The sequence below is a fragment of the Pteropus medius genome, unplaced genomic scaffold, assembly GCF_902729225.1.
Source record: "Pteropus medius unplaced genomic scaffold, Ma_sr-lr_union100, whole genome shotgun sequence".
In the NCBI taxonomy this organism is placed as follows: Eukaryota; Metazoa; Chordata; class Mammalia; order Chiroptera; family Pteropodidae; genus Pteropus; species Pteropus medius.
Window position 1 is genome coordinate 4,560,960 of NW_024344253.1, and position 23,078 is coordinate 4,584,037.

The window sequence follows — 23,078 nt, forward strand, 5'->3', positions numbered from 1 at the left end:
AGCCATAATGGCTGTCTCTCTTCCATCGGGCAGAAGTCTTGGGGGCAGAGAGGGTGAACAAAATGACTCTGACCTTGGAACACCACAGTCGAAATGGAAGGGTTAAGTGGAAGTCTATATGCGAATGGTGACATATCCCAGCTCCATTTCCAGGATGCTACAACCGAGTTTAAATCTTCTGGGAATGAGAGTGAAAGATTTTTTTCCTCTGGATGAGTGAGTACTCCAAAAGAAAAAAAACCTAAAGATATTGATGGTCAGGGGTACTAGCTGGATGGCTAGTAATAATATGAAGTAACTGGGAATCTTACACACACATCCTTCAAAACTCCATCTAAATATAGCCCAAACTCAACTTCCCCTTAGCCAGATCCCAAAAATGCCTACAGCAACTCCAAAACTACACAAAAGGAAATCAAGTAGAGGAGACTTCCTGATGGAAAGAGACAGCCATCTTAGCCAATTATAGTTAAAATGCCTTACTTTTAATAGCTGTACAACCATGTGGACCTATTGCCAGGGCTCATTCCAGGACCTGGGGAGCAAGAGACTGGAAAGTTTCAGTTACATTCGCTTCAAGATTAATTTGCTTCTGATAATAGCAATAAAATTTCAGAAAACAAATTAATGTTTAATTTAGAATTAAAAGTATGATAATAAAAAGGAAAACATTAACTGAAGAGTTGAAATATAAAGTTGAGAAATCTTCCAGAAATTAGAAAAAAAAGGTAAAGATATAGAAAATAAAAAATAAATATGAGGAAATTTAAAAATCAGCCCAAATGGCCCATAATTCAAATAATGGGAGTTCCAGAAAGATAAGATAGAGAAACAGAGGAGATGAAGTTATTAAGGAAATAATTTTGGATGGTTCCTATACTGTAAAGGATTGCTGTGTATTTAGGAGAAAGCCCGGAAAATCAAGGCCTATCTTGTATAATCTGGGAATACTGTGGAGAAAGAGAAGATTCTAAAAATATACAGAGAAGGAAAAAATAGTCATATGTGAAGTTTTGGAATCAGAATAGCTTTAGACTTTTCATAGGTAGCACCAGAAATTAAAAGAGAAGGGAGCAATACCTTCAACATTCCCAGGGAAAACTACAACCTATAACTCTAAATTCAGCCAAAATATTAGTTAAATGTAAACATTGAATTTTTAAAATATCAGTCGTGCAAGGCTTTAGAAAGTTTATAACAAGTATTTTTTGAAGGATAAGTGAATTAATATTCCTTCAACATGCCAGAAAATTTGTAAATACTGTTTAAAGTTGATAATCAAGAAAGGTATAAAACATGGGATTTACAGATTTTCAACTAACCACCAGAGGAAACCTCATAAGACTTCAAAGCGATTGGGAGAATTAGAGGAGCGGGGAGCGTCTGAGGATTGACTCGTGTTCTATCTTGTAAATTTTGTAGTATTCGATTTTTTAAACCATGTATTAATTTGATCAAAAATAATTTTATTTGGAAATCAAAAAGGAAGTGAATGGAAAGTGAGATGTTGAAAACAACAAGTATAACAGAGTTAGAGATAGAGGCGGTGGGAGGGCGAAGCATTTACTCTGTGCTTGAGAGTGTTCTTTATACATATGAAGCTCTTTATTTCTCACAATGACTGAAAGAGAGAAATATCATTATACCATTTTAGAGATGAGGAAACTGAGGCTCAAGGAAATTAAAAGAACTTGCTCAAAGCCACGCAGCTGGGAACTTGCACTATTAAGGCTGAATCCAAGCCTGTCATGTTCCACTACATAACTCTGAATGCTGGCAAACAGAAGAGAGATGTTTATATCGGGACCTAGCATAAGAGAAAGACAGCGAGTTTTTGATAGCAGAAACACAAAAATATCAATGTGAGTTGAAGGTAAAGAGTCACGAGAGGCCAAGAATTTCAAATACAAGAGAGAGAAGGAATAATTGAGCTGAGCCTTAGAAAGTTTGGGGAGAGTAGCACAGTGATATGGGCAAGAGTTTACCTGGGAAGGAGTAAAGCTGTGGGAGGAGGTACAGGTGGGTTAGTTGTTATTAATAGAACTTAGAGAGGAGGGAAATTGAAGTGGTGATAATGGTTTCTCCATGAAGTAGGAGGCTAGTTTTCCTCCTACGAATAAATTAGTAAGGGGAGTGTTGGCTCTTTACAAGAGGTTGGGGGGAGGAGAGGAAGTTGGAATGTGACTGGGGCATTTAAGAAAGAGAGTAGTTACTAGATGTAGCAAATAAAAATACGGCTCACCCAGTTAAATTTAAATTGAAGATAAACAACAAATATTTTTTATATGTCCCAAATATTGCATGGTATTTTCTCTGGCAACCCTTAAAGAGACACCAAAGCATGCATAAAGGACAATAAGCTGCTTTGAAATCAGAAGTTTGGAATGGAGCAACCTCAGTGTGACTTGGTAATCAAAGGGTAACCTCGGTGCCATGGGAAGTAAGGTAGAAACATTGGGCTTGGCTTCCAGGCAGCAGCGGAAAGGGAGCTGGGCTAACAGCCAGGAGATAGCTTGAGGATGCAGTTCTTACAGTCTCTCCTGAGAGTAATGGGAAAAGACATGTGTGGGAACCAGAGATTTGGAATTGGCAGGAAAGCCATTGCTGCAAATAGCTTTGCCTCTTTTCTTATTCTGCCTGAGTGGTCATCCACATTTTATATCTCATAGGTGTCTAGTAAGGATGAGAATTACTAAATAATCATCTGCAAAGTATTTGAGCTCTTTGAAACATTGGATCAGTATTAAACGTTGTTCTCACCAACAGTATTCATAAGAAAAGGACTGACTTACCGGACATAATTCTTTGACATGTTTGAGGTTTAACGTGGTGGTTTGGAGTAGTGGTTAAGAATCTGTAGCCTGTCTATGGTCACAGCCCACATTAACCAATCTGCTTAATATGTCTGGGACTCAGTTTCCTTGTCTGTAAAATTAGCATAAGAATAATACCTAGCTTGTCATCGTAAGGATTAAATGAGTTAATGTGTGTAACACCTAGAATCTGGTACACAAATACTAAAACTACAACCTTACATTGGATATTATAGGTAGATAATGAGAGATTTTTATAAAAATTCATTAGACTACCTTTGTATATACTTTATATACATAAATAGTCAAGAAAATCCGTGGTTTTAAACAAGACATACATGGCAGTGGGGATAGATAAGTAGGCGAGCACAGAGGATTTTTAGGGCAGTGAAAATACTCTGCATGATCTACTTTAATTCCTCTCCCTTTAAAGAAAACCCATAGTGGGTGGGGTGGAGTTTGACAAGTCCCCACATTTGATGGATACATGTCATTCTACTATGGCTCAAATCCATAGAATGTACAATACCAAGAATAAACCCTAAGGTAAACTATGGATTTTGGGTGATAATGTGATAATGTAGGTTCATCAATTGTAACAAATGTATCAGTCTGGTGAGTGATGTTGATAATGGGGGAGGCTATGCCTGTGTAGGGGCACAGGGTATATGGAGAAAACTTTGTACTTTCTACCCAATTTTGCTGTGAACCTAAAGCTGCTCTTTAAAAAAGTACTAATAACAATGAAGTGGTAAATAAAAATAAAACAGGAAAGCATTTCCACACACGTACACAAAATGCTTCATAACAAGAATAAATAAAGGACATTCGTTAGTACACTCTTGTTGCAAGTTTTACCTGCAAAGGACGTTCATTAGCATATCTTACTATATATTTTATAGACATATATAGTCAAGAAATTAGTACAAATTTAAAACTTTAAAGCTAGAGATTTGCTTCCCTTCAGGAACATAACTTTCAACTCCTTAACTGTTTATTGACTGAAAGAGTGTGACCTGGAGACATGGCATTCTGAGTATTAAAGTTTTGGAATCCAGCTCTGCTGCCCACTAGTTGGGATGTCTAGAGATTTAAGCTGTCTGAGTGGCATTTCCCTCAATGGATAAAATGACCCAAAATGCCTGCCTGCTTCACAGAGCAGGAGTGTTTAATTAGATAATCCTATCACCTGCCTGAGAGAGTCTGGTTGTGTGATCCACTTTAATTCCTCTCCCTTTAAAGAAAACCCATAAGTTAGTGGGTGGGGTGGAGTTTGACAAGTCCCCACATTTTATTGTGCTGGGTTGACTCAATATATCTCCCCCTTTGAATGATTTGTGTCCTCAAACCCTATCGGAGTTGATCCTAGAGTCTAGAGGACCTGGCTTTTGTTTCTAGGTTGTAGGCACGGTCCTGCTGTACTGTTGCTGAATTTGTGGGTATGTGCTGGGTCACTGATGAGGGCTTTCAGACAGCTGTGAATTAACTGACACTTGATTTTTTCTTTTGCCTACTCATGAGATCGCAGAAGCCAGGGGTCTGTTGTTTATTCCTGCAGCCTCTTTCTGAGTCATTCAGGTACAGGGTGTGTCTATCAATTGAAACTGCACAACGGAGTTTTGCGTTCACATCTGCAGGGATAGGAAGCCAGTGTGATCAGGTACGGGGTGAAACGCCTTTGTAGCAGTAGGGCAGGGCAGAAGTGCCCTGAGCTTGTCACTTGGGCAGAGCTGACCAAAGTCGCCTCTCGTTTTCACGTTCTGAAGTAGCCTCTAATCGAAAGGAAAGAGTGGGAAAGTTAACCTTGAGATTTAGGGGCGCCTCCCAAGTAGAAATGAAGAGAAGGGCATCCGCCCCTCCACTGGGCTGGGTCAGGCCGGGTGGCTCTTCCCGTTTGGAATTTTCTGAGCTGCCCAAGTTTTCAAAAATCTCTCAGACCCAGGCCGCTGCCCACCTCCTCAAAGGAAGGCCTCTCACTACTGGCCAGAATCTGGGGCAACTGCTTGACTTGGCGCCCGGTTGAAGGAGGGGAACCCCCGCCCAACACCTCACTCGGCGCTGGCCCATTTCACCGTACGCCCCGGGAAAGGCACTTTCTGCCCCTCAAACCGCAAGTTCCGAAGCAGCAGCGGCATGGGGGTGGGGGTGGAGGTGGGCAGAAGCGGAGGAAACTCCGGAGCCATTCTCCCATCCCGGCTCCTCGCCTCCCGCAAACTGCTCGCAGCCCCTTCTCAGCCCGTTCCCCGGAGCGCGACGGGGCTCCTGTTTCCCCGCCACGATCTCGGGACCCCGGTCCTCCAAGGGCTGCGAAGCGGGAAACCTGGGAGGTGCGCTGTGAGACGCCGGGCTGCCCTTGGGCCCCACGGGACTTTTCAGGAGAAAAATTGCCAAAGGCTCTTGACCTCCTCTCTTTCCTAAGTCCGAGGAGAGTGGTCTCCACCAACCCGAGCCGCGGACAGCGGGACGCGGGGCGGTGATTTATACATTAGAGTCCGGGGGACACCAGGCTCCACCCCCTCTTTTCTCTCTCCCTCGCTCTCTCTCTCTTTTTTTTTTCGGTAGCCGGCGGTTGGTTGGGGGCTGGAGGGGGGTCTTTCATTTGTTTCTGCCCCAGATCTTTCCTGGACAGTGAGTCTCAGCAGCCGAGATCCGGGGGGGCGGCGCCCAGACGCGGGCGGAGGGCGTGGGAGACTGAGGCATTAACCTCTCGCCGTCTCTTTTAAGGAAGCGGATCAGCGGGCGCTGAGCGACTTCGGCGGCGGCCCGCGCGCGCCGCGGCGAGCGGTGCTGGCCAATGGAGTTGCGGCTGCGGAGGGAGGAGACCCCGACGGGAGTAAGTTTAGAGAGCGACGCTGTCAGGCGGGGGCAGCAGCAAGATGACGAGCGCGCAGTGGAGACCGGGACCTCGCCGAGCGCAACTTTGTCCCGCCTGAGCGAGGTAGGAGACGCGCCAGGGGCTCGGCGGCGCTGCGCGGCCGCAGGGCTTCGGTGTCAGAAAAGAATCGTTAAATCGGAACAGAGCAAAACAAAAACTTCTAAAACATCCATCTCTGGGCTCTGGAAATGTGCATCTCTGAGCTACTAAGGAGCCCTGCCCTGTTGCTTTGGTCTTGGGCACTTGCGATTTATGAAGTTTGGAAAAAGAGTCACGTCCCAATTGTGAAACCGACTTGGGATGCGGGAATAGGGGAAGCTGCAGCTGGCCGGAGTGAAGGCGCTTATTTTTCGAACTCCTATAGACAAAGAATATGGGGCGGGGTGTAGGTGGGTGTTAAGGGCTTAAATTTGCACTGCGGCGAGCAGGGTGTGAATTAGAGGGGGGAACCGGGAGCTTCTGGGCGCGAGCCGCCTTTGCTGTCTCGGGCATTGGTGAGATTGCTCTCGCCTCTGTTAGTCCACTTTTATCTCATTGCTGCGTTACCTTGGAACACTTAAACAACTTCCAAGAAGACTCCTGCTACCCAGGGCCACGTTGCATTCCCTCCACACTTCTAGTTTCTACGAGAGGAGGCAGCGTGTTGGGGAAGGACACAGTGAGTAAAACTAGCTTAGTGCCCCAGTCACGCCTTAATGGGAGCCTCTGCAGGATCGTTTTGCACTCGCATTTTGAATGTAGTGGCACGTATTGTTATCGTCAGTCAGGAATGTAACTTCTCTTTGTGTGTTGGCTGTACCCACAGTCACCAAAAATACTCCTCATAAAATCAATGACTGCGAAACGTCTGGGATTTACTGCAATCTCTCACGAATGGTTTTCGCTGGGTACCTTTATGTGTTCTTGCACAGGCTTGCATGAAAACGAAGAAAAAGGCGGTTGCTTTACCGAGGCGCTAAGTTTTCTTGTTTACCGCAAGGCCAGGGCGGGCTTGGCTGCCCACACCACGCTGCGCCCTCGGACCCTAAGCGCACCTGCTCCCAGAGTTATTATTAGAGCCCCCAGATGACTTACGCTGTCAAATGATTTTCGTGCAAATCTAATTTCTTGCATGGCAATTAGGAGGTGGTTCGGGTCTCTTTTGGCTGGGCGGTGACAGGGTGGAGAGGGGCGGCAGAGGTGTGTGTCTCCACCCTCGTTTTGGCTGCTGGGTCTCTTCCGCAGAGCCCGCGAGCTGGTGGTGAGCCCCGGGCTGAGGCTCCTGCTGCAAACGTGGCGGGGTGGGGGTACGGGCACAGTGAGAAGGTGGGAGAGGGGTTCAGTGGGGCTCGCTTCTGCACTTTTCCCATTTCCATTTGACTGGATGTAACCATAGGGAGAGTTTTCGTCTTGTCGAGTTGCAGTTTTCAGTTTGGGTAGAATTTTTGTTTTTGTTTTTCCTCCTTCTCTTCCCCTTCTCCCCTTTATTTTATTTTATTTTATTTTATTTTTTGCAGGAAATGAGAATTTTATTATTTTTAAAAATTTGTCTCCCTGTCTTCTCTCCTAAACTTCCTGAAAAATCGACAAACTAAAGCAATGCCTTAGCTAGAATGAATTGTGCTAGTGTGCTGTGGCTTTTTCCCTGATTCTGTCTTAACTCGTTTAAGGCTGCGGTTTCCGAGGCCCTCTTCAGCCAAGAAAAAGATACGTGGAAACCCTGGATTTCTCTCATTGAAGCACCCACCGCAGCAAGTAAAGGCTCTCTCGGTCTCGCCCTCTAGCGTTCGCTGGAGAAGCGCCACCCGGGTTCCCGGGGACACTGCGCACCATGGGATCCACCAGCATCCCGCTGGTCAAGGCCCTCCGCAGCCCTGTCTCCGACTATGTCAACTATGACATCATCGTCCGACATTACAACTACACGGGAAAGCTGAATCTGGGCACAGACAAGGACAGTAGCATTAAAGTGACCTCAGTGGTGTTCATTCTCATCTGCTGCTTTATCATCCTAGAGAACATCTTTGTTTTGCTGACCATTTGGAAAACCAAGAAATTCCACCGACCCATGTACTATTTTATTGGCAACCTGGCCCTCTCAGACCTGTTGGCAGGAGTGGCTTACGCAATCAACCTACTCTTCTCTGGGGCCAACACCTACAAGCTCACCCCCGCCCAGTGGTTTCTGCGGGAAGGGAGTATGTTTGTAGCCCTATCTGCCTCTGTGTTCAGCCTCCTAGCCATCGCTATTGAGCGCTATATCACCATGCTGAAGATGAAACTCCACAATGAGAGCAACAGCTCCCGCTCCTTCCTGCTCATCAGTGCCTGCTGGATCATCTCCCTCATCCTGGGTGGCCTGCCCATCATGGGCTGGAACTGCATCAGCATGCTGCCCAGCTGCTCCACGGTGCTGCCCCTCTACCACAAGCACTATATCCTTTTCTGCACCACCGTCTTCACCGTGCTCTTGCTCTCCATCGTCATCCTGTACTGCAGGATCTACTCTTTGGTCAGGACTCGGAGCCGCCGTTTGACCTTCCGCAAGAACACGTCCAAGGCCAGTCGCAGCTCAGAGAAGTCGCTGGCGCTGCTCAAGACTGTGATTATCGTCCTGAGCGTCTTCATCGCCTGCTGGGCGCCCCTTTTCATCCTGCTCCTGCTGGACGTGGGCTGTAAGGTGAAGACCTGCGACATCCTCTTCAAAGTGGAGTACTTCCTGGTGTTGGCGGTGCTCAACTCCGGCACCAATCCCATCATTTACACTTTGACCAACAAGGAGATGCGCCGGGCCTTCATCAAGATCATGTCCTGCTGTAAGTGCCCCAGAGGAGACACCACCGGCAAATTCAAGCGACCCATCATTGCTGGTGTAGAATTCAGCCGCAGTAAGTCGGACAACTCCTCTCACCCCCAGAAGGACGATGGGGACAACCCAGAAACCATAATGTCCTCTGGGAACGTCAATTCTTCTTCATAGAACTGGAAGCTGCGGACCCATGGGGAGCATTCTTGCATGGTCACCCACCACCCCGGTGTTTGAAAAAAAATCTCTGCCTTGACTCCTGCCGGGGAGGAGCTGCTGGAGCCAGAGGGAGGGCGGGGCAGAGAAAGAACTAGCGGTGGTGCCCGCCCGGTGTCTTGGGTAGAGTTCCTGTGAACAATGCACTGGGAAAGGAAGGGTGGAGAGCAGGTCCTGGCCGGGAATCTATTTCCTCCCTCCTGGAGCTTTGATTTTGCACTGAGCCAAAGGTCTAGCATTGTCAAGCTCCTGGAGGGTTCATTTGGCCCCTCCTCAAAGACTAATGTCCCCTTGTCAAAGTGTCTCTGTCGGGAGCTTTGAAGAGAAGAGGCTTTCTGTCATTTTAGTTCCCAACCCAGGTGAGCGTGTGCACTTCTGCTTCTCTAGGTATGCTCCATATCCTACCCTCCCTTCCTCTTCACAGCCCTCACCGAAATTCTTTTACTTTAAATTTTAACTACCTGGCATTCATCAGAGCTGGGGTGGGGGGGGCGGGTATGTGGCATGGTCCATTTCTCTATCTTCTATAGCCGATAGGCAGTGTCCGGGGAGAGGTGGACTGTAAGGAGATAGAGATGTAAAGCAATTTCATTTGCTGAGGCCAAAGTTTCCATGAGAGCTGGGTCAGTGTTTTGGAATTGGTTGTAGTCACTTTTTTTTTTTTTTCATCTTTACAATGCAATGTGTTACAATATCATAGTCATTGTGGCTGAAATCTGCATAAAGAAGTCCAGCTTATCTAAATGGTATCAGCCAGGATCTTAGTGTCTGTCATAGGAGAAACAAATAAGCAACACAAAGTGAAAACTGACTGGGGGTGACTTTGTAAACCAAGAAAGATTTCCTAACAAATTTGTCTAACAAATACAACATCTGTCTTTGGCACTTTTGTTGATGTTTATTTCAGAGTGTTGTGTGAATCATTTCAACCAACAGGATGGTTGTATTTTGTTGTGTTAAAAGTATTTTCATGGTTTTTGAATGTATTTGTTGCAACATTTTATTGGATTTTTTTTTTAACCTGTGTTAACACCAGTGAATGTGTATTTCTTAAGAAAGTATCACCCTCTTATGCCTTTAAAGCATTACTTTAACTGATAGGGAACACCAGAAGTTTTCCAGTACAGCTGTTTATTAAATAGTTAACTGAAGATGTGTATAAATGTTACAAAGAATAAAAATGTATTGCTGTCTCTTTAGTATGGTTTTCAGTGCAATTAAACCGAGAAATGTCTTTTTTAAAAAATAGTATTTAATAGGTTTCTGACTTCTGTGGATCATTTTGCACATAGCTTTATCGACTTTTAAACATTAATAAACTGATTTTTTTAAAGATTTTGTTGTGAAGAGCATTAAAAAATAATTATTAAGACATTCTATTTGACTATGTGGCTCTTTAGAATCAAAATTAAGGGCAAACATCTGTTATCGTTTAAAGGATTTTACCTCGCTAAACTAGGGTGTGAAAAAAAAATGTGGTTTGTTTAGAAACCACTCTTTTTCAGGAAGAGAAACTTCAATATGTAAACATCGAAGAATAGTAAAGAATGAGATAGAAACCACCAACCTCTAAATACTACATCGGCAAGGAAATATCATCGTTCGAGCTTTAAATCACATTCAAGCCAAACAATAAAATACAGTAATTCTATCCTAAAACATGGGTTTGAAAGAATTAACACAGAACAATGTGGTCATAAATCTAATTTAAATTATGAAACTCAATGGTCAGTTCAGACCTATCTACAAAAGCTTACCTTCTTGGCTTTTTCCACCAACATGCTGGGGATATGGAAACAGGAGATAATATTAAATCATGTAATTTTTTTCAGGACGCTGTCTTGGTTTCTCCCAGCTTACCCTCTGAACAATATGGAACTATCGAAGTAGCAAGTTGTAGGATATAGGCTGAGTTGTATACACCTTTTATCTGAAAACTTTCAGTTCATAGTATCTGAAAACGTTAATATTTAACCATTAATTTCTCCAACTATAAAATGAGAGCAAGGGCACTTCGCATGTATCACAGAATTATCGTAATAGTGAATACTTGTTTTGATTTTATTGTCATCTTCGTCGGGAATTAAATCTAAGTATTTTGGTGCATTTGGCTCCCCGGTGCTATTGTTATTTCAGAATTTGTGCTTTCAAGTGTCATTGAATATGCACAGGACACAGTTGTGACATGGAGATAAACCTCATCTAATAGAGTAGATGTCATTTCTGGGTAAGGTTAACTGTGGGAAACAGAAGTGTGTTCACTAAGAAAACCTTAGGTCACAACCTCCAGTTTCCTGAAGGAAATGCCAAAAATGCTCCGAAGACAAAAGACTGGAAACAAACTGGAATGTCTACCCATCTGTCTGCTGAGGTGGGAGGAGTGAGTTCATGTAACGCTCACTTCCTAGAGCTTTCATTACAGAATCAAGCATAATGGAAAAGCGAGTCTGTTTTGTGTTTCTGTGGATGATAACGTGTTCCTACTCTGGGACTCAGCGGTGATTCACACAGCAGGGGGGAAATGGGGTAGAGCAGCTGACCTTGGTGGGGAGTGGGGAGCTCATCAGTGGCTGGGAGGACAGCATCGCCTGCCCACCTGGGAGCACAGTATCCAGTGATTAGATGTGCTTTCTTCCTGGAAACTCCAGACTGTGCATTTTATGTGAAGAAAGGTGGGTGGTTCTCCCAAGCAGACGTGTGGCAGATCCCTTGTCCTGGTCAAGAAACAATGGCAGGGGAAGGAATCCTTGGTTGTATCCCAACAAGAATATCTGTTTTTCATTCATTATATCCTGAAAATTGAGGATGGGGGAAAAAAAAATACAAACACAAATCTCAGTAACTATATGTTTATACTAAAATAAACATCAATCAAGATTTGATTAAAACACACCTAGAGGTTTTCAAGAGAAGTAGAACAATTTGAGCAATACTTGACATATCCTTGTAAAAAATACCATGGGCTCATAAATATTTAGGAAAGTTACAAAATAACATCAAATAATACTTTATTCCCAACATTAAATGTGATTATAATTTTATAGGACATTCAAATAATCTTATATAAAAAAATGCTTGTTCTTGCTTTTTAGTCTCATAAGTTGAAAAATTTATTCAATGAAAGTTGATCCAATGATAGTAGAAATGCAAAGATTTATAGTATTAAAAATTTGCATTCGTATTAATTAGATACTAGATTCTGTTTTAGCAATATCAGCACTTCAGTTGTGATCTACGGTATCTCTAATTTTTTTCCCCAATATGAAAAGTCTTATAAAGATTTTAACTTCAAATTGGATTAATTTCTGCTCTGAATATGGTCCTCATTAAGGATAGGCCCAAGACAATATCTGGTAGTACTTCTAACCTACACTGTACATTTTGGATGATTTTGACTGTATGCCTCCATTCAGTACATTACTGAGACCTCTAGTGTTTTTCAGACAACTACAAATGTAGCTACTACTCTGAAGCAGCAACTTTAGAAAGACAATGGGCTCTGTTAAGGAAATCCTATGAAGTGAAGACTGGAAGTTTAAGTAATTCTAAATATTAGCAACCCCATTTTCAATAGAGATGCAAGGAATAATACTCGAGTGACACATTATAAAAATATTCTAACTATAAAACAAAAATTTGATCTTATAGTCATTGGTTCAAAAATTAATCTCTAACTAGGAACCATTATTTACCCACGGTATTTGCAATAAGTTTCTGTAATCTCTGTATAATGTTGTGTGTGTGTGTCTTTTTAATATCATTCGCTCCATACTCAGATGAAATGGTGTTTCCTGAGGACCCCTAACTAATTAGATCGAACTAGTTTGATTTCTGGTTTTCCAGCTAACTAGAGCAAACTAGTCTAATTTTTTCTAGATATGATTTAAATATGTTAAAGGAGGAATCATACGTAGCCCAAAGAAACCTTATAAGACCTATTAGAATATTCTTTTTCTGTGGACACTTTATTTTCTCAGTGATGAGAAATTATAATAAATCGCACCTTTTCCTCCAAAATTTCTTCCTGCTTTTTTCTTTTTTTAATATATATATATATATATATATATATATATATATATATATATATATATATACCTTAATGTTAACTTCCTGCTTTTCTGATGCATGCTTCACATGGTCCAAAGAAAGGGGCTCAAAACACTTATATATACACCATCGCCTTCGCCATCATGCTCATCTGAACTAGACCTATCTTTCAGAATACTCAAGCAAGCAAAATCTACTTGAGTAGTTAAAAAGCCTTTAGGTTGTCTACAAAGAAAAAAAGATTTTTTAATTAGTGGCCAAAAGAGACAAAAGAGGAGGATCAGAGAAAGATAACACTGAGGGAGAGTTCAGCCTGCATTCAATTTAGTCTTTTTTTACAATCCTTGACGAGAACTGGGACCAACAGAAAACTTGGTTCATGTTGAAAGTATTTCCTGAGGACCCCCAATACATCCTATGTCTGTCTCCTTGTGTTTTCTTCTCAGATTCAGAATTTCAAGTGCTTCTTATTCTTCCCGTGTTCTTTTTTTCATACTTTTGAGGACTGAGGGATTGAGAATCAGATTCAACTCTGGATATAATCATTAGCAAAAGCCAAGTGTGGATTGCAGATTTGAGCAGGCATTGCTCCATTTTGTTTTATTGAAGCACTCTCATGTTCCGACCAGCCATCTCTTGTGGACAAACTCATTGTGGTAAATTCATACAATGGAATGCAATTTAGCAATTAAACAGGAACTACGACTGATACTTGAATCAATTTGCATAAATCTCAAAACCATTAAATTGAGGAAAAGAAGCCAGCCACAAGAGAACTACTGCATGATTCCATTTATGTGAAATTCAACAGACAAAACTAACCTAGAGAAATAGAAATCAGAACAGTGGTTGCCTGGAGGAGGATAAACTGGCAAGGAACATGTGGGAACTTTCTAGATTGGTAACAATGTTCTTTATCTTACTGTTCAGGGTGTTCTTTACTCAGGTGTATACACTTGTCTAAACCTGTCCAACCATATTCTTAAGCTGCGAAATTTCTAAAAACCAATATGGCATACTTCCACTTTCGAGTATAAAGGCTATTTGAGACTTTCTCTGTGCAGTTATGGAATAAGATCCCAAAGAGTTCAAGAGAATGGGGCAAAAGTTCCAAAGTGTTCCACGGAAAGAATTTATGCTCCTGTAGCATTCTCTTAGGACTCAGAACGAAATCGTTAAAATGCTAAATAATCGTGACCTGATACTCTGTGCTTCTATAGGATGAGAATTGGACTTAGTATTGGCATTTGCAATCCCTGAAGAATTTCTGTGTCTTGGAAGAGTCTAGGGTTGTAATGAAACCATCATAATAGAAGTTTACTGACAGAGGCTTAGGAATATGTAATGGATTGTAAATAGCTTTATTAACTGAAACATATTTCTACTGGCGACATAGGAACCAGGAACTGGAGTGTGCTACACTATTTCTTACCACCCGACCAAATATATGAAAGGCATTCAGACACATAATAACACTTTCCCTGGGGGCAAGCAGTACAGTCGTTAGAAGAAATGGGCAGAGACACAAAAGAAATGAAAGAAAGGCTTTGCGCTCTTAAAGTCTTCATAAGCTTTTGTGACTACACACATCGTTGGCCTACGCTCAGCCCTGTCTGAAGATTCTTTTTTTAAGGAAGCTCTAGGAGAAGCTGTGGAGAAGTGCCTCAGATGCTGCAGTGGGCCTGGGACAGGTCAATTAGACATAGAACTCTGGGAACAGAAAAGAAGGGGCAGCTTCACCAGGGCTGATGGGTGGGGAGAAGGTAGTTGCTTATCTACTTCCCTAGAGCTCTAATCCCATTATTGTTCCATTTTTCTGCTGCACTGTTGATACCAGGGGCAGAAAGATCAACCCAAAGGGAAGCACTGGTGGGCTCAGGCTTCCAGCTGCTACCTACGCTCTTGATGCTGCACCCACCCGTTCACCTATCCATTCTACAAGAATGCTTGCCCTAGGCTGTGTGCTACAGATACTGGGCAAATGATAAACAAGGTTCTTCTCTTCCAGAGCTTACAAGATTTATTCCTTTAGCTCTGGTGCTTCCTTGGCTCCTTCTCTTTGAGGTCCAGGGAGCCTGATGTCAACACAAGAATGTCCAAACCTGTAAGTGACTTTTATAAGAGTTTATTTGAGCCAAACTGACAACAACTGCCTGGAAGCAAGATCTCAAATGCTCCCGAGAATAACTTTCGCAGTTTCTTTTATACATTTGATTAAGGAAGATTGCAGGAAGGTGGGAGTCAATGAAGTGGGGACTGGATTACAGCATAGTTAAAGAGTTTAAGTGCTCTCTTGAGGGTGGTTAAGTTTATTTCCATTGCTGCGTTAACCTAGATGCACAAGAACAATGGACAGGCCTCACTTAAGGCAAATATAAACCTTTTACTAAAAAAGGTATATGCCTGGGGTGTGACTACTCACCCTGACCTGCCCAATTAGGAATTTATGATTAGATTATCCTGTGAAGTTACTTTCCATTGAACCCCTTTTTCATCTACACTGATATAGCAAGGAACAGTTCTTTTCACGAGTTTGCTCATTCACTGTCGTACACTTCCCCTAATGTGTTGAGTTCTTAAGCAATGTAAAATAATTTTATTTAATAAATATCAATGTTCACAGCTTTTAATCTTTGGCTTTTCTTTAACCAATAATTCTAAACAACTTCAAGTTAAATAATGGGACATTAATTTTTAGATTTGGACTGGAAAAGAGTCCTTTATGTAAATATCAGTTTTTGTATTCATTTTTTTGTCGTTCAAGGCTCCATATGAAATCAAAGCATTCAACATTGTTTTTAGTTTCTATCTCGTCCAAGTTTGTGCTTTGCTTTCTAGAGCACGGCTGTGAACTCTGTTGGGTGGAGTCACTGGGTTAAAAAGGGTAAACGAAGTGTTCATTTGAATAAGTCTTAGCTGGTGTCCTTCTTTAGGCTGAAAGAGAAAGGAGACAAAATGCGCAACTCAAGAAGAAACATGACACATGGCCATAATTATCAATATCTTTTTGGCCATAATTATCAATCGAAACATCTAATGGTAAACCACCACACATTATCTAGAAGACCAGAGAGAGAAGTCTAAGAAGCCTTTTGTGTGTGTATATTTCAGGGACTACTTATGCCAGGAAGCTGGGATAACTCAGGGAGGGGTCTAAGACCGGTGTCACACATGGATCCCACTGAACCCAAGGTGGCCTCTCACATTAGAAAATGCCAGTAGCCCACATGCCCACTCACCACTACCAGATCTACCTGACAAAGGTGTTAAAGAGAAAACAACAGGCCCACAATGGCATCACTTGTGCTAAAAGCCCATGACACCAAATCTAGATTTAATATCTAACCTAATTGCAGTTCCAGCCTCTCCCGGGAGTGGAGTGAAATAATCCACTCTAAACTTCTTAGTCTCACCCTCTTGCTGTCTATAAAAACTTTCCATTTTGCACACCACCTAGGAGCGCCCTTCCAGTTGCTAGATGGGATACTGCTCAATTCATAAGTAGTTTAAGAAAGCCAATTAGACCTTCAAACTTACTCAGTTGAGTATTGTTTTTGTTTTTTGTTTTTAACAAAGGTATAGTGATGGGAGGACCAGATGTTTCATTCTTCTGTATATTAAAAGAAAAAAAAAAGCATATTTATTTCTAATTTCAGAGTTTTTCTTGTGCCTGTCTAGACACTTCAGGGAAAAACAAATTTAAATCACCAGTAAAATTATGTTCTAAAATAGAAGAAGACGTGCTAAAGCACTTGTAAAGACATTACTATCACACGCCTGGAGATTCTTCACTCGCCAACTTCTGCAGATATTTTGTGGCACCAGAAATAGTGGTTAGCTCTCACATGCTGTTCTGCTTCAGCTAGCTTCAGCTAGCTAGCCACCTGCAGAAATAGTTCTTGGTTTCTCTTCCTTGTCTAGATACTAGGCAGGGAAGCACTCAGAAAAACACAGATTTTTAAATCCCCATTCACACGTGCAAAGTGAATTAGGATATCAAAGAATTACATAGGTTATTCTATCTATAAAATCCTTTGTCCCAATTTTCTGAATATTTTATGCCAACATTTTCCCCAGCTAAATTATTATCCTATAATAAGCACCATGATAGGAGTTGCATAATTATAAGGATTTAGGAGACATTCCACAAGGACCTCCTGATTTATTTTTTTTAATATTCGTATCACGACTTCCTAATTTAAAAGGGTAAAATGACCCATATAATAATACATCATTTGAAAAACAGTTTTATATACATTATCTCACTTTAGATAATCATTTATTAGTTTTTCTTTTAGAAACTATGCTCGTTCAGTGTTTTATGTTTTTTTCATAATCAGTAATTTATTTTGAATTGTGGGCCTGAGTAGCAAAAATTGAAATGTGTTGAAGTAATCGAAACATCTGTAGGCGGTTTGTGTCAAAATCTACGCTCTCTGTTTATTTTTAACGAATTCAATAAGCCAGTTTAGTTATGGAACTTGTTACTAGTGTAAAAGCAGAGGAAATACCTGGGTTGCACAAGCCTTTCCTCAGCAGGGTGCGGCAGGGGCAGGTGCTGTGCCCAGGTCTGTGTGGTCTGCAGACAAGGAGTCTGTCCTAGTGCTGTGTGTTTGGTTTCTGTCTTACTAGTCTGGGTTTTCTATTAGACTTGTAAAAAGACCAGTGTTGGATATTCTCTCAAAAAGTCTAGGTTAAATTCTGATCGAGGCACTGGAGTATGTACATGAAGAGCATGAGTGTGTTAATACCTAAATGTTCATAATGATTAACCACTGGAGGACTGGTAGTGTGACATCTTGAATGCCCAAATACCCAGCAGGTTTCTGCCAGAGAAAATAAGTTGCTCAATATTTTGTTTGTCTTCTCAAAAAATAGAATGAATGAACTAGTTCCTCCCTAAAGTAAAAATTTAGAATAAATGTGTTAATTCGATACAATGCTCAACACTGAAAACCTATTTTTAACTTAAAAATGGACAATTATTTTTCTTTGTGTTTTAGCATAGACTTACTTGATTTACAGATAGGTGGCTTTTCAGAAGCAATATGTGATTTTATCAGTCTCTTATAAGAAACGATTATTTATACACGATTTTTACCCAATAGAATAGCCTATGGGGAGTTTAGAGGAATTAAATGAACACTGAAGAAGAAAAGCATGCAAGAGATGAATTTCACTGAAAAACCACTTTCAGATCGAATGTGTGATTCTTTCCCTGGTGAGGCCAGTTTTCAGGCCACCACAAATGGCTTTCATCATGTCACAGTTGAGTCTGGCACTGCTACTGATATTATTAGGTGGTTTGCACACTTTTGACTCATGGATTCATGTGCCCGAGTTACCGCAATAAGTTCAGTTTAGACTTTGCATTTCATTATCAACGAAGAATGCACTGGTAACTGGCAGGAAACTTCCATCTGGAGCAAAATAATCAGAACATTTTCTTATGGTTGAAAGCATTTTAACTTTTCCCCTACTTTCATTTAAATCTATCTGAAGAAAAAAGAGGGAAAGAGCAATTTGCGTTTTGTACCAAAGAAGTCTTAGACATCAGTGATTACTATAGTTTCTCTGTGTTGTAAACTATGCACATTCCTTACATATCACTCCATAAACTCTTCTGTATTTTGGAGGATATCCACAGTATGAACTCTAATTTCAGAGACTGTTAACACCCTGCCTAAAGCAAAGAAAGTTGGCGGTGTCATTTCCCCTTCCCGAATTCCTTTTTTGGTAAATTTAAGGAGGGTCGTAAATTGAGGGTTCCTCTTTGTTTCCCACATTTTTGAGCTGGTGGGGTACCCCTGAGGTTTGTGGCTGCCTACTTGAATAAACACCATTCGTATTTCATGGCTCTCACTAGGAGCCACTAACAGCCCAGGGCAGTTTTGCTTTTCACCTAACTTGTAGGAGAATGAAGAGGCCCTGCCAAGGTTCAGAGAAGGATAACAAAGCTTAGGCTCTTTGATGGGATGAACTAACATACAAGTCTAAGTGCATCGAGCCCTTTCCCCCAAGGAGGACTTCATTGGGGGACCGGCATTCAGGCTGTCCACTACAATACTACCGGGAAATAGCACTACAGAAAAACAAAAGTGATTCCATTGAAATGAGCCAAGTATGGGCTTAGGGAAAATGAGGGTCTATCTGTTAAGCTTTGCTATGACTAGGATCTCTGTGATTTATAGTATTTTCCACGGAACTGGGTTTCTTTTCATTGAAGAGAATTGTAGGATCTGGAAAGCATTGACTTTAGTGAAGCACTGTTTGAATTCAGCTTTGAGGAGGCTGCAATGGTCCTTTATATTGAGGAAATGTCTTCATATATCTGTTGGCTAATTAATATGACATAAAATGACATTTTTAAACACCATGCATGGCATAACAGTTGAAAAAAACAATTGCACTATTAAAACCGTGCTCTGGCCTGGACCTAGCTCCTTGTCAGAGTGGTGTGAGAACCTCCAGCCTGTTCCCCACAGCACCGGGCTAGCCACCCCTTGGTTTTCAGGGATCCCTAAAATAGGTATCTTGTTAGATCGGCTTCATGACTCCATTCCTGAATAGCCACTTAGATCCCGAGGCAGCTGCATCCCGGCAGTTGAGAGTCCTTCAGACGTTTTTCTAGTCTACTTAGATATTCTGAGTCAGTGATGACACTCAGATGCCACTAGGAACCAGGCAGTGAAGTCAGCCGGTGGGGACTGGGATGAATTTAAGAGTACAGTAGCCCCCCGTATCTGCCGTGGCTACGTTCCAGAACCCCCAGTGGATGCCTGAAACCACAAATAGTCCCAAACTCTGTATATACTAGGTTTTCTCCATATATATATATATATCTCTACCTACCTATGAAAAAGTTTAATTTATAAATTAGGCATGGTAAGAGATTAACAATAATAACTAATAATGAAATAGAACAATTGTAACAATCTACTGTAATAAAAACTATATGAATGGCTTTGGGGCCATTATTAAGTAAAACACAAGCACTGTGATACCATGACAGTTGATCTGATAACTTGGATGGCTTCTAAGTGACAAACAGACAGGTAGAGGGTACAAGGTGGGTATGCTGGATGAAAGGATAATTTACGTCCTGGGTGGGACAGAGTGGATGAAGGGGGAATACTACAAATGTTTATCTCAATGGAGAAGGCTTATCTCCTCCAACCCTTTGTAGCCAGCTGAGAATGTGAGTCCAGTGTTCTTAGATGTTCCAAAGGGAGCTGAAAATACAGATTTGGTGTGTAATCTGATTCTTAAATGCTGGTAACTAATCCAACATCTGAGGCCAAAGCCAACAAGATCGTAGCCATGGATGACCTCGGGGCTCCCGAAGTGCATTGGAATAGCTGTGCTCTCAGAGCTGAGCTGCTCACGTGGAGGTCCACCATGGGTGCCAAGTCAGTCCCATCCCCACACTGGAGCAGTGTCCTTCTGGTGGCCTGCAGTGTGGCGCCTCTGGGTGGAGTGGGCGAATAGGCCAGCTCGTGTTCTGGGGCTGGGCTTAGGAAGGCTTCTTGGTTGGCACGTCTGGTCGTCAGAGTCTGCCGCATGTCTGAGTGGGATGTCTCCAGCCCCTGGATTTCCACTGCATGGTGATGATGGGTACAAAAACAGTAGCATCTCAACCTTTCTAAAAGGTACTACCTTGCACAGTGTAGTAATTAATGAGTAAATCAACCATTTTCCAAATGCTAGTTCCCTCCTTCATCCTTCCTTTCAAAAAAATTCCTTAAGAAATTAAAAGCTTTAAAAAGTGTACGAGCAAGTCTGACTTGCCCACTTTTCTAGTAGCTATACACAGCAATCCTGTGAACTGTGTGTCTCTATCCGTCCCCTGAAGATGAAGAATTTTAAACTAATAGAGTTAAATAACTTCCCCCAAGCTACATGGCCAGTGACCAGAGAGGCTGGGCTTTGCTTTTCCATTACATAGGGAAAACCAGGAAGACTTCCTTAGGCTTTCCAGACTCATAATCATAGACTCATTGAGGTGAGAAGAATCTGAGAGATTAACATGTCCATCTGTCTCGTTTCAGGGATAAGTGATTTGCTCCCGATTCCTAATTATTTCACTTTTCCTTGTCCTATTTGGAAAGTCATAATTATATTATCAAGAGCGAAGACTGAAAGTGAAATGTTTGTGTTGCTGGTTATATTTCCATTTTTGTGCCTCCAGCTTCATTTCTTTTAGATTCAGCCAGATTTTCTTTAGACCCTGAGGCTATTGGCCCTTGCTAATTTTTATAACTTGAATAAATGGAATGCAAGTTTTTGAATACAGTGATTTTGCTTCTACAGTCTTGTGAATGTCTGTTGAATTTAGAGGAAGCCACAGATCAAAGCAGATGGGCCGGGCAAATGTTAATATAGACGATGGTGTTTGACCAAATCGCTACCCGAGGAGAAAGCCCATGCTATAATTTTAACTAGATGGTGGAGCCTTGTGTGGTTTGTAATGTCACTTGAAACCCAAGAAAGGACTTGTTTTGTGCAGTTTGGCCTATTTTGTTGTTTATTCTGATTACACAAAGCTCAAGGGTCCTTTGGACGTTTAAAAATGCTTATTTCAGTTAAAGTACTGATTACGGTTATGATTTCCTTTTTTTCTTTCCTTTCCTTTTTCTGGGATTGCATTTTGGTTTCCCACACAACTCTTTCTGATTTACTGTAATTTCCTTCTATCTAGACAACTATTCTATTACACACAGCAACTGCCACAATATCAGTGCTACCTTCCTAGTGTGATCATGGCAGCAGAAGAACCAGTTTTTGCAGTGAAAGCTGAGTCACGGTAGAGAACATCGGGATCTTTCTTGTCATATACAATGGAGGGCAGAGATATCATTGGAATTTCCTCTATATAAAGATATGTCCCTCCGTAGGAGGAAATACACTGAGAAGTCGCAGTAGTCAGTTTGGCCTGTGTTTGAATTCTCCCCCACCATCCATACTAGGCGTGTGACCTTGGAGAAGTTATTCAGCCTATCTGAACTCATTTCTTTAACTATCCAATAGTGTTAATAACACCTTCAAAGACTATGGTGAGAATTAAACAGGATCATGTTTTACAATGTCTGACACAGACAGATACTCAGTAAATGTTTATGTGTTCATTCATTTGACACAGATTTGTGGAGCAAAGACTCTGCTCTGGGCACTGCCCGTTCGCTTCTTTCTCTTTTCTCCTCAGTCACTTGTTCCTCCCCATAAAGCCAGACCACATAGGATGGATATTTCTGTTCTTTCAACAAATCATTCCTTTGGAAGTTCTGCTAGTGAAAAATTACATTTTGTTCTTAGATTGCCTTTTTTGCATGAAACCAAGGAAGAATGTGTGATGGAATTGCAAAATTTAACCTACACTACAACTTAGATGTGAAGAAAAATGAACTCTGTTTAGTCTATACATTTTGGCTTCCTTCCTAAGCCCTTACCTTCTGATGAGAAGGAAAAATAACGTTACCTAAACACCCGGTTTAAAATGTAGTCTTATTCAATGATTTTTACCTATTTGGATACCACTGTGCTTCCCTGGCTCTCAGATAACCTCTTCTTCCCCAGCTTGTCTGGAGCATGAAAGAAGGGTTGAGGCTGATGAAACCTCACAGTGATGGGATGAGTTGGTGTCTTTAGTCACAGCTCCCTGGCTGCCCTGGTATTCCAGAGCATTGTCCTTTTTCGTTTGGTGCTGCTTGCCCTGTGTGGGTGTTTGCAGATGGGATCTGTGGTTGGTCTCACAGTCTGTTCAAAGTCCATAGTGTGCCCTGGATGACCTGCCCTCATTTCAGTTTCCCCTGGTGCTGGAGAGCCCTTTGAAGTTTGGCTGGCCTTCCCTCTCGCCTTCGTTTTGATAAGCAGAGGCTTGCAATTTCTGGGTTCCCTCCATGTCCCTCTGTCTGACCATACTACGCTGCTTCAGGATGGGTCCCTAGGTTTGCATGGAGGCACGCCGCACATGAGGCCAACTCATTCCAGAGTCAACGCAAAGTCTCTTCAAGAATGACCTCTCTGCTCTACCTTTGCAGGTAACCTGATTTGCTATTGTACCTTTCCCATCCTGGGACAAACTCAAAAAGGCTAGGGGAGGGGAGATGAGGACAACTTCACTCATCTGGCTACATCTTAGTGACAAACAGTTTACTTTTTTTTTTCAACCTTATTGTGGTAGACCTCTATGATCCGAAGCCTCTCTACTTGGTCGTTAAAATACTAAAGGCTCACAAAGGAGTTCAGCAAATCCCTTCTCAAAAAGCTTGCATCTTCTTCTTCTTCTTTTTTTTTCGAATGGCAGAAGGAGAACATTACTCTTTTTCTTATTCTCCTATAGTAA

At 41.8% G+C, this 23,078-nt stretch overlaps 1 protein-coding gene and 1 long non-coding RNA gene across 4 annotated transcripts in view; both read left to right on the plus strand.

Moving 5' to 3' along the window:
* Positions 1-5,575: 5,575 nt before the first annotated feature.
* Positions 5,576-10,024, plus strand: S1PR1 (sphingosine-1-phosphate receptor 1). 3 transcript variants are annotated; one of them, XM_039869592.1, is made up of 2 exons: positions 5,576-5,751; positions 7,338-10,024. In XM_039869592.1, the coding sequence occupies exon 2, from the start codon at positions 7,499-7,501 to the stop codon at positions 8,645-8,647; it is 1,149 nt and encodes a 382-aa protein (XP_039725526.1). In that variant the 5' UTR covers positions 5,576-5,751; positions 7,338-7,498; the 3' UTR covers positions 8,648-10,024. The 3 variants fall into 3 exon arrangements, with proteins under 3 accessions (XP_039725526.1, XP_039725528.1, XP_039725529.1); XM_039869594.1 differs by lacking the exon at positions 5,576-5,751 and adding an exon at positions 6,090-6,346; XM_039869595.1 differs by lacking the exon at positions 5,576-5,751 and adding an exon at positions 6,370-6,993.
* Positions 10,025-22,285: 12,261 nt separating this feature from the next.
* The window catches only part of LOC120607851 (uncharacterized), a 67,006-nt gene continuing 66,213 nt past the window's right edge, over positions 22,286-23,078 (plus strand). Inside the window, exon 1 of the long non-coding RNA XR_005654248.1 lies at positions 22,286-22,773. This is a non-coding gene — a long non-coding RNA (uncharacterized LOC120607851). The remainder of the gene's footprint in view (positions 22,774-23,078) is intronic.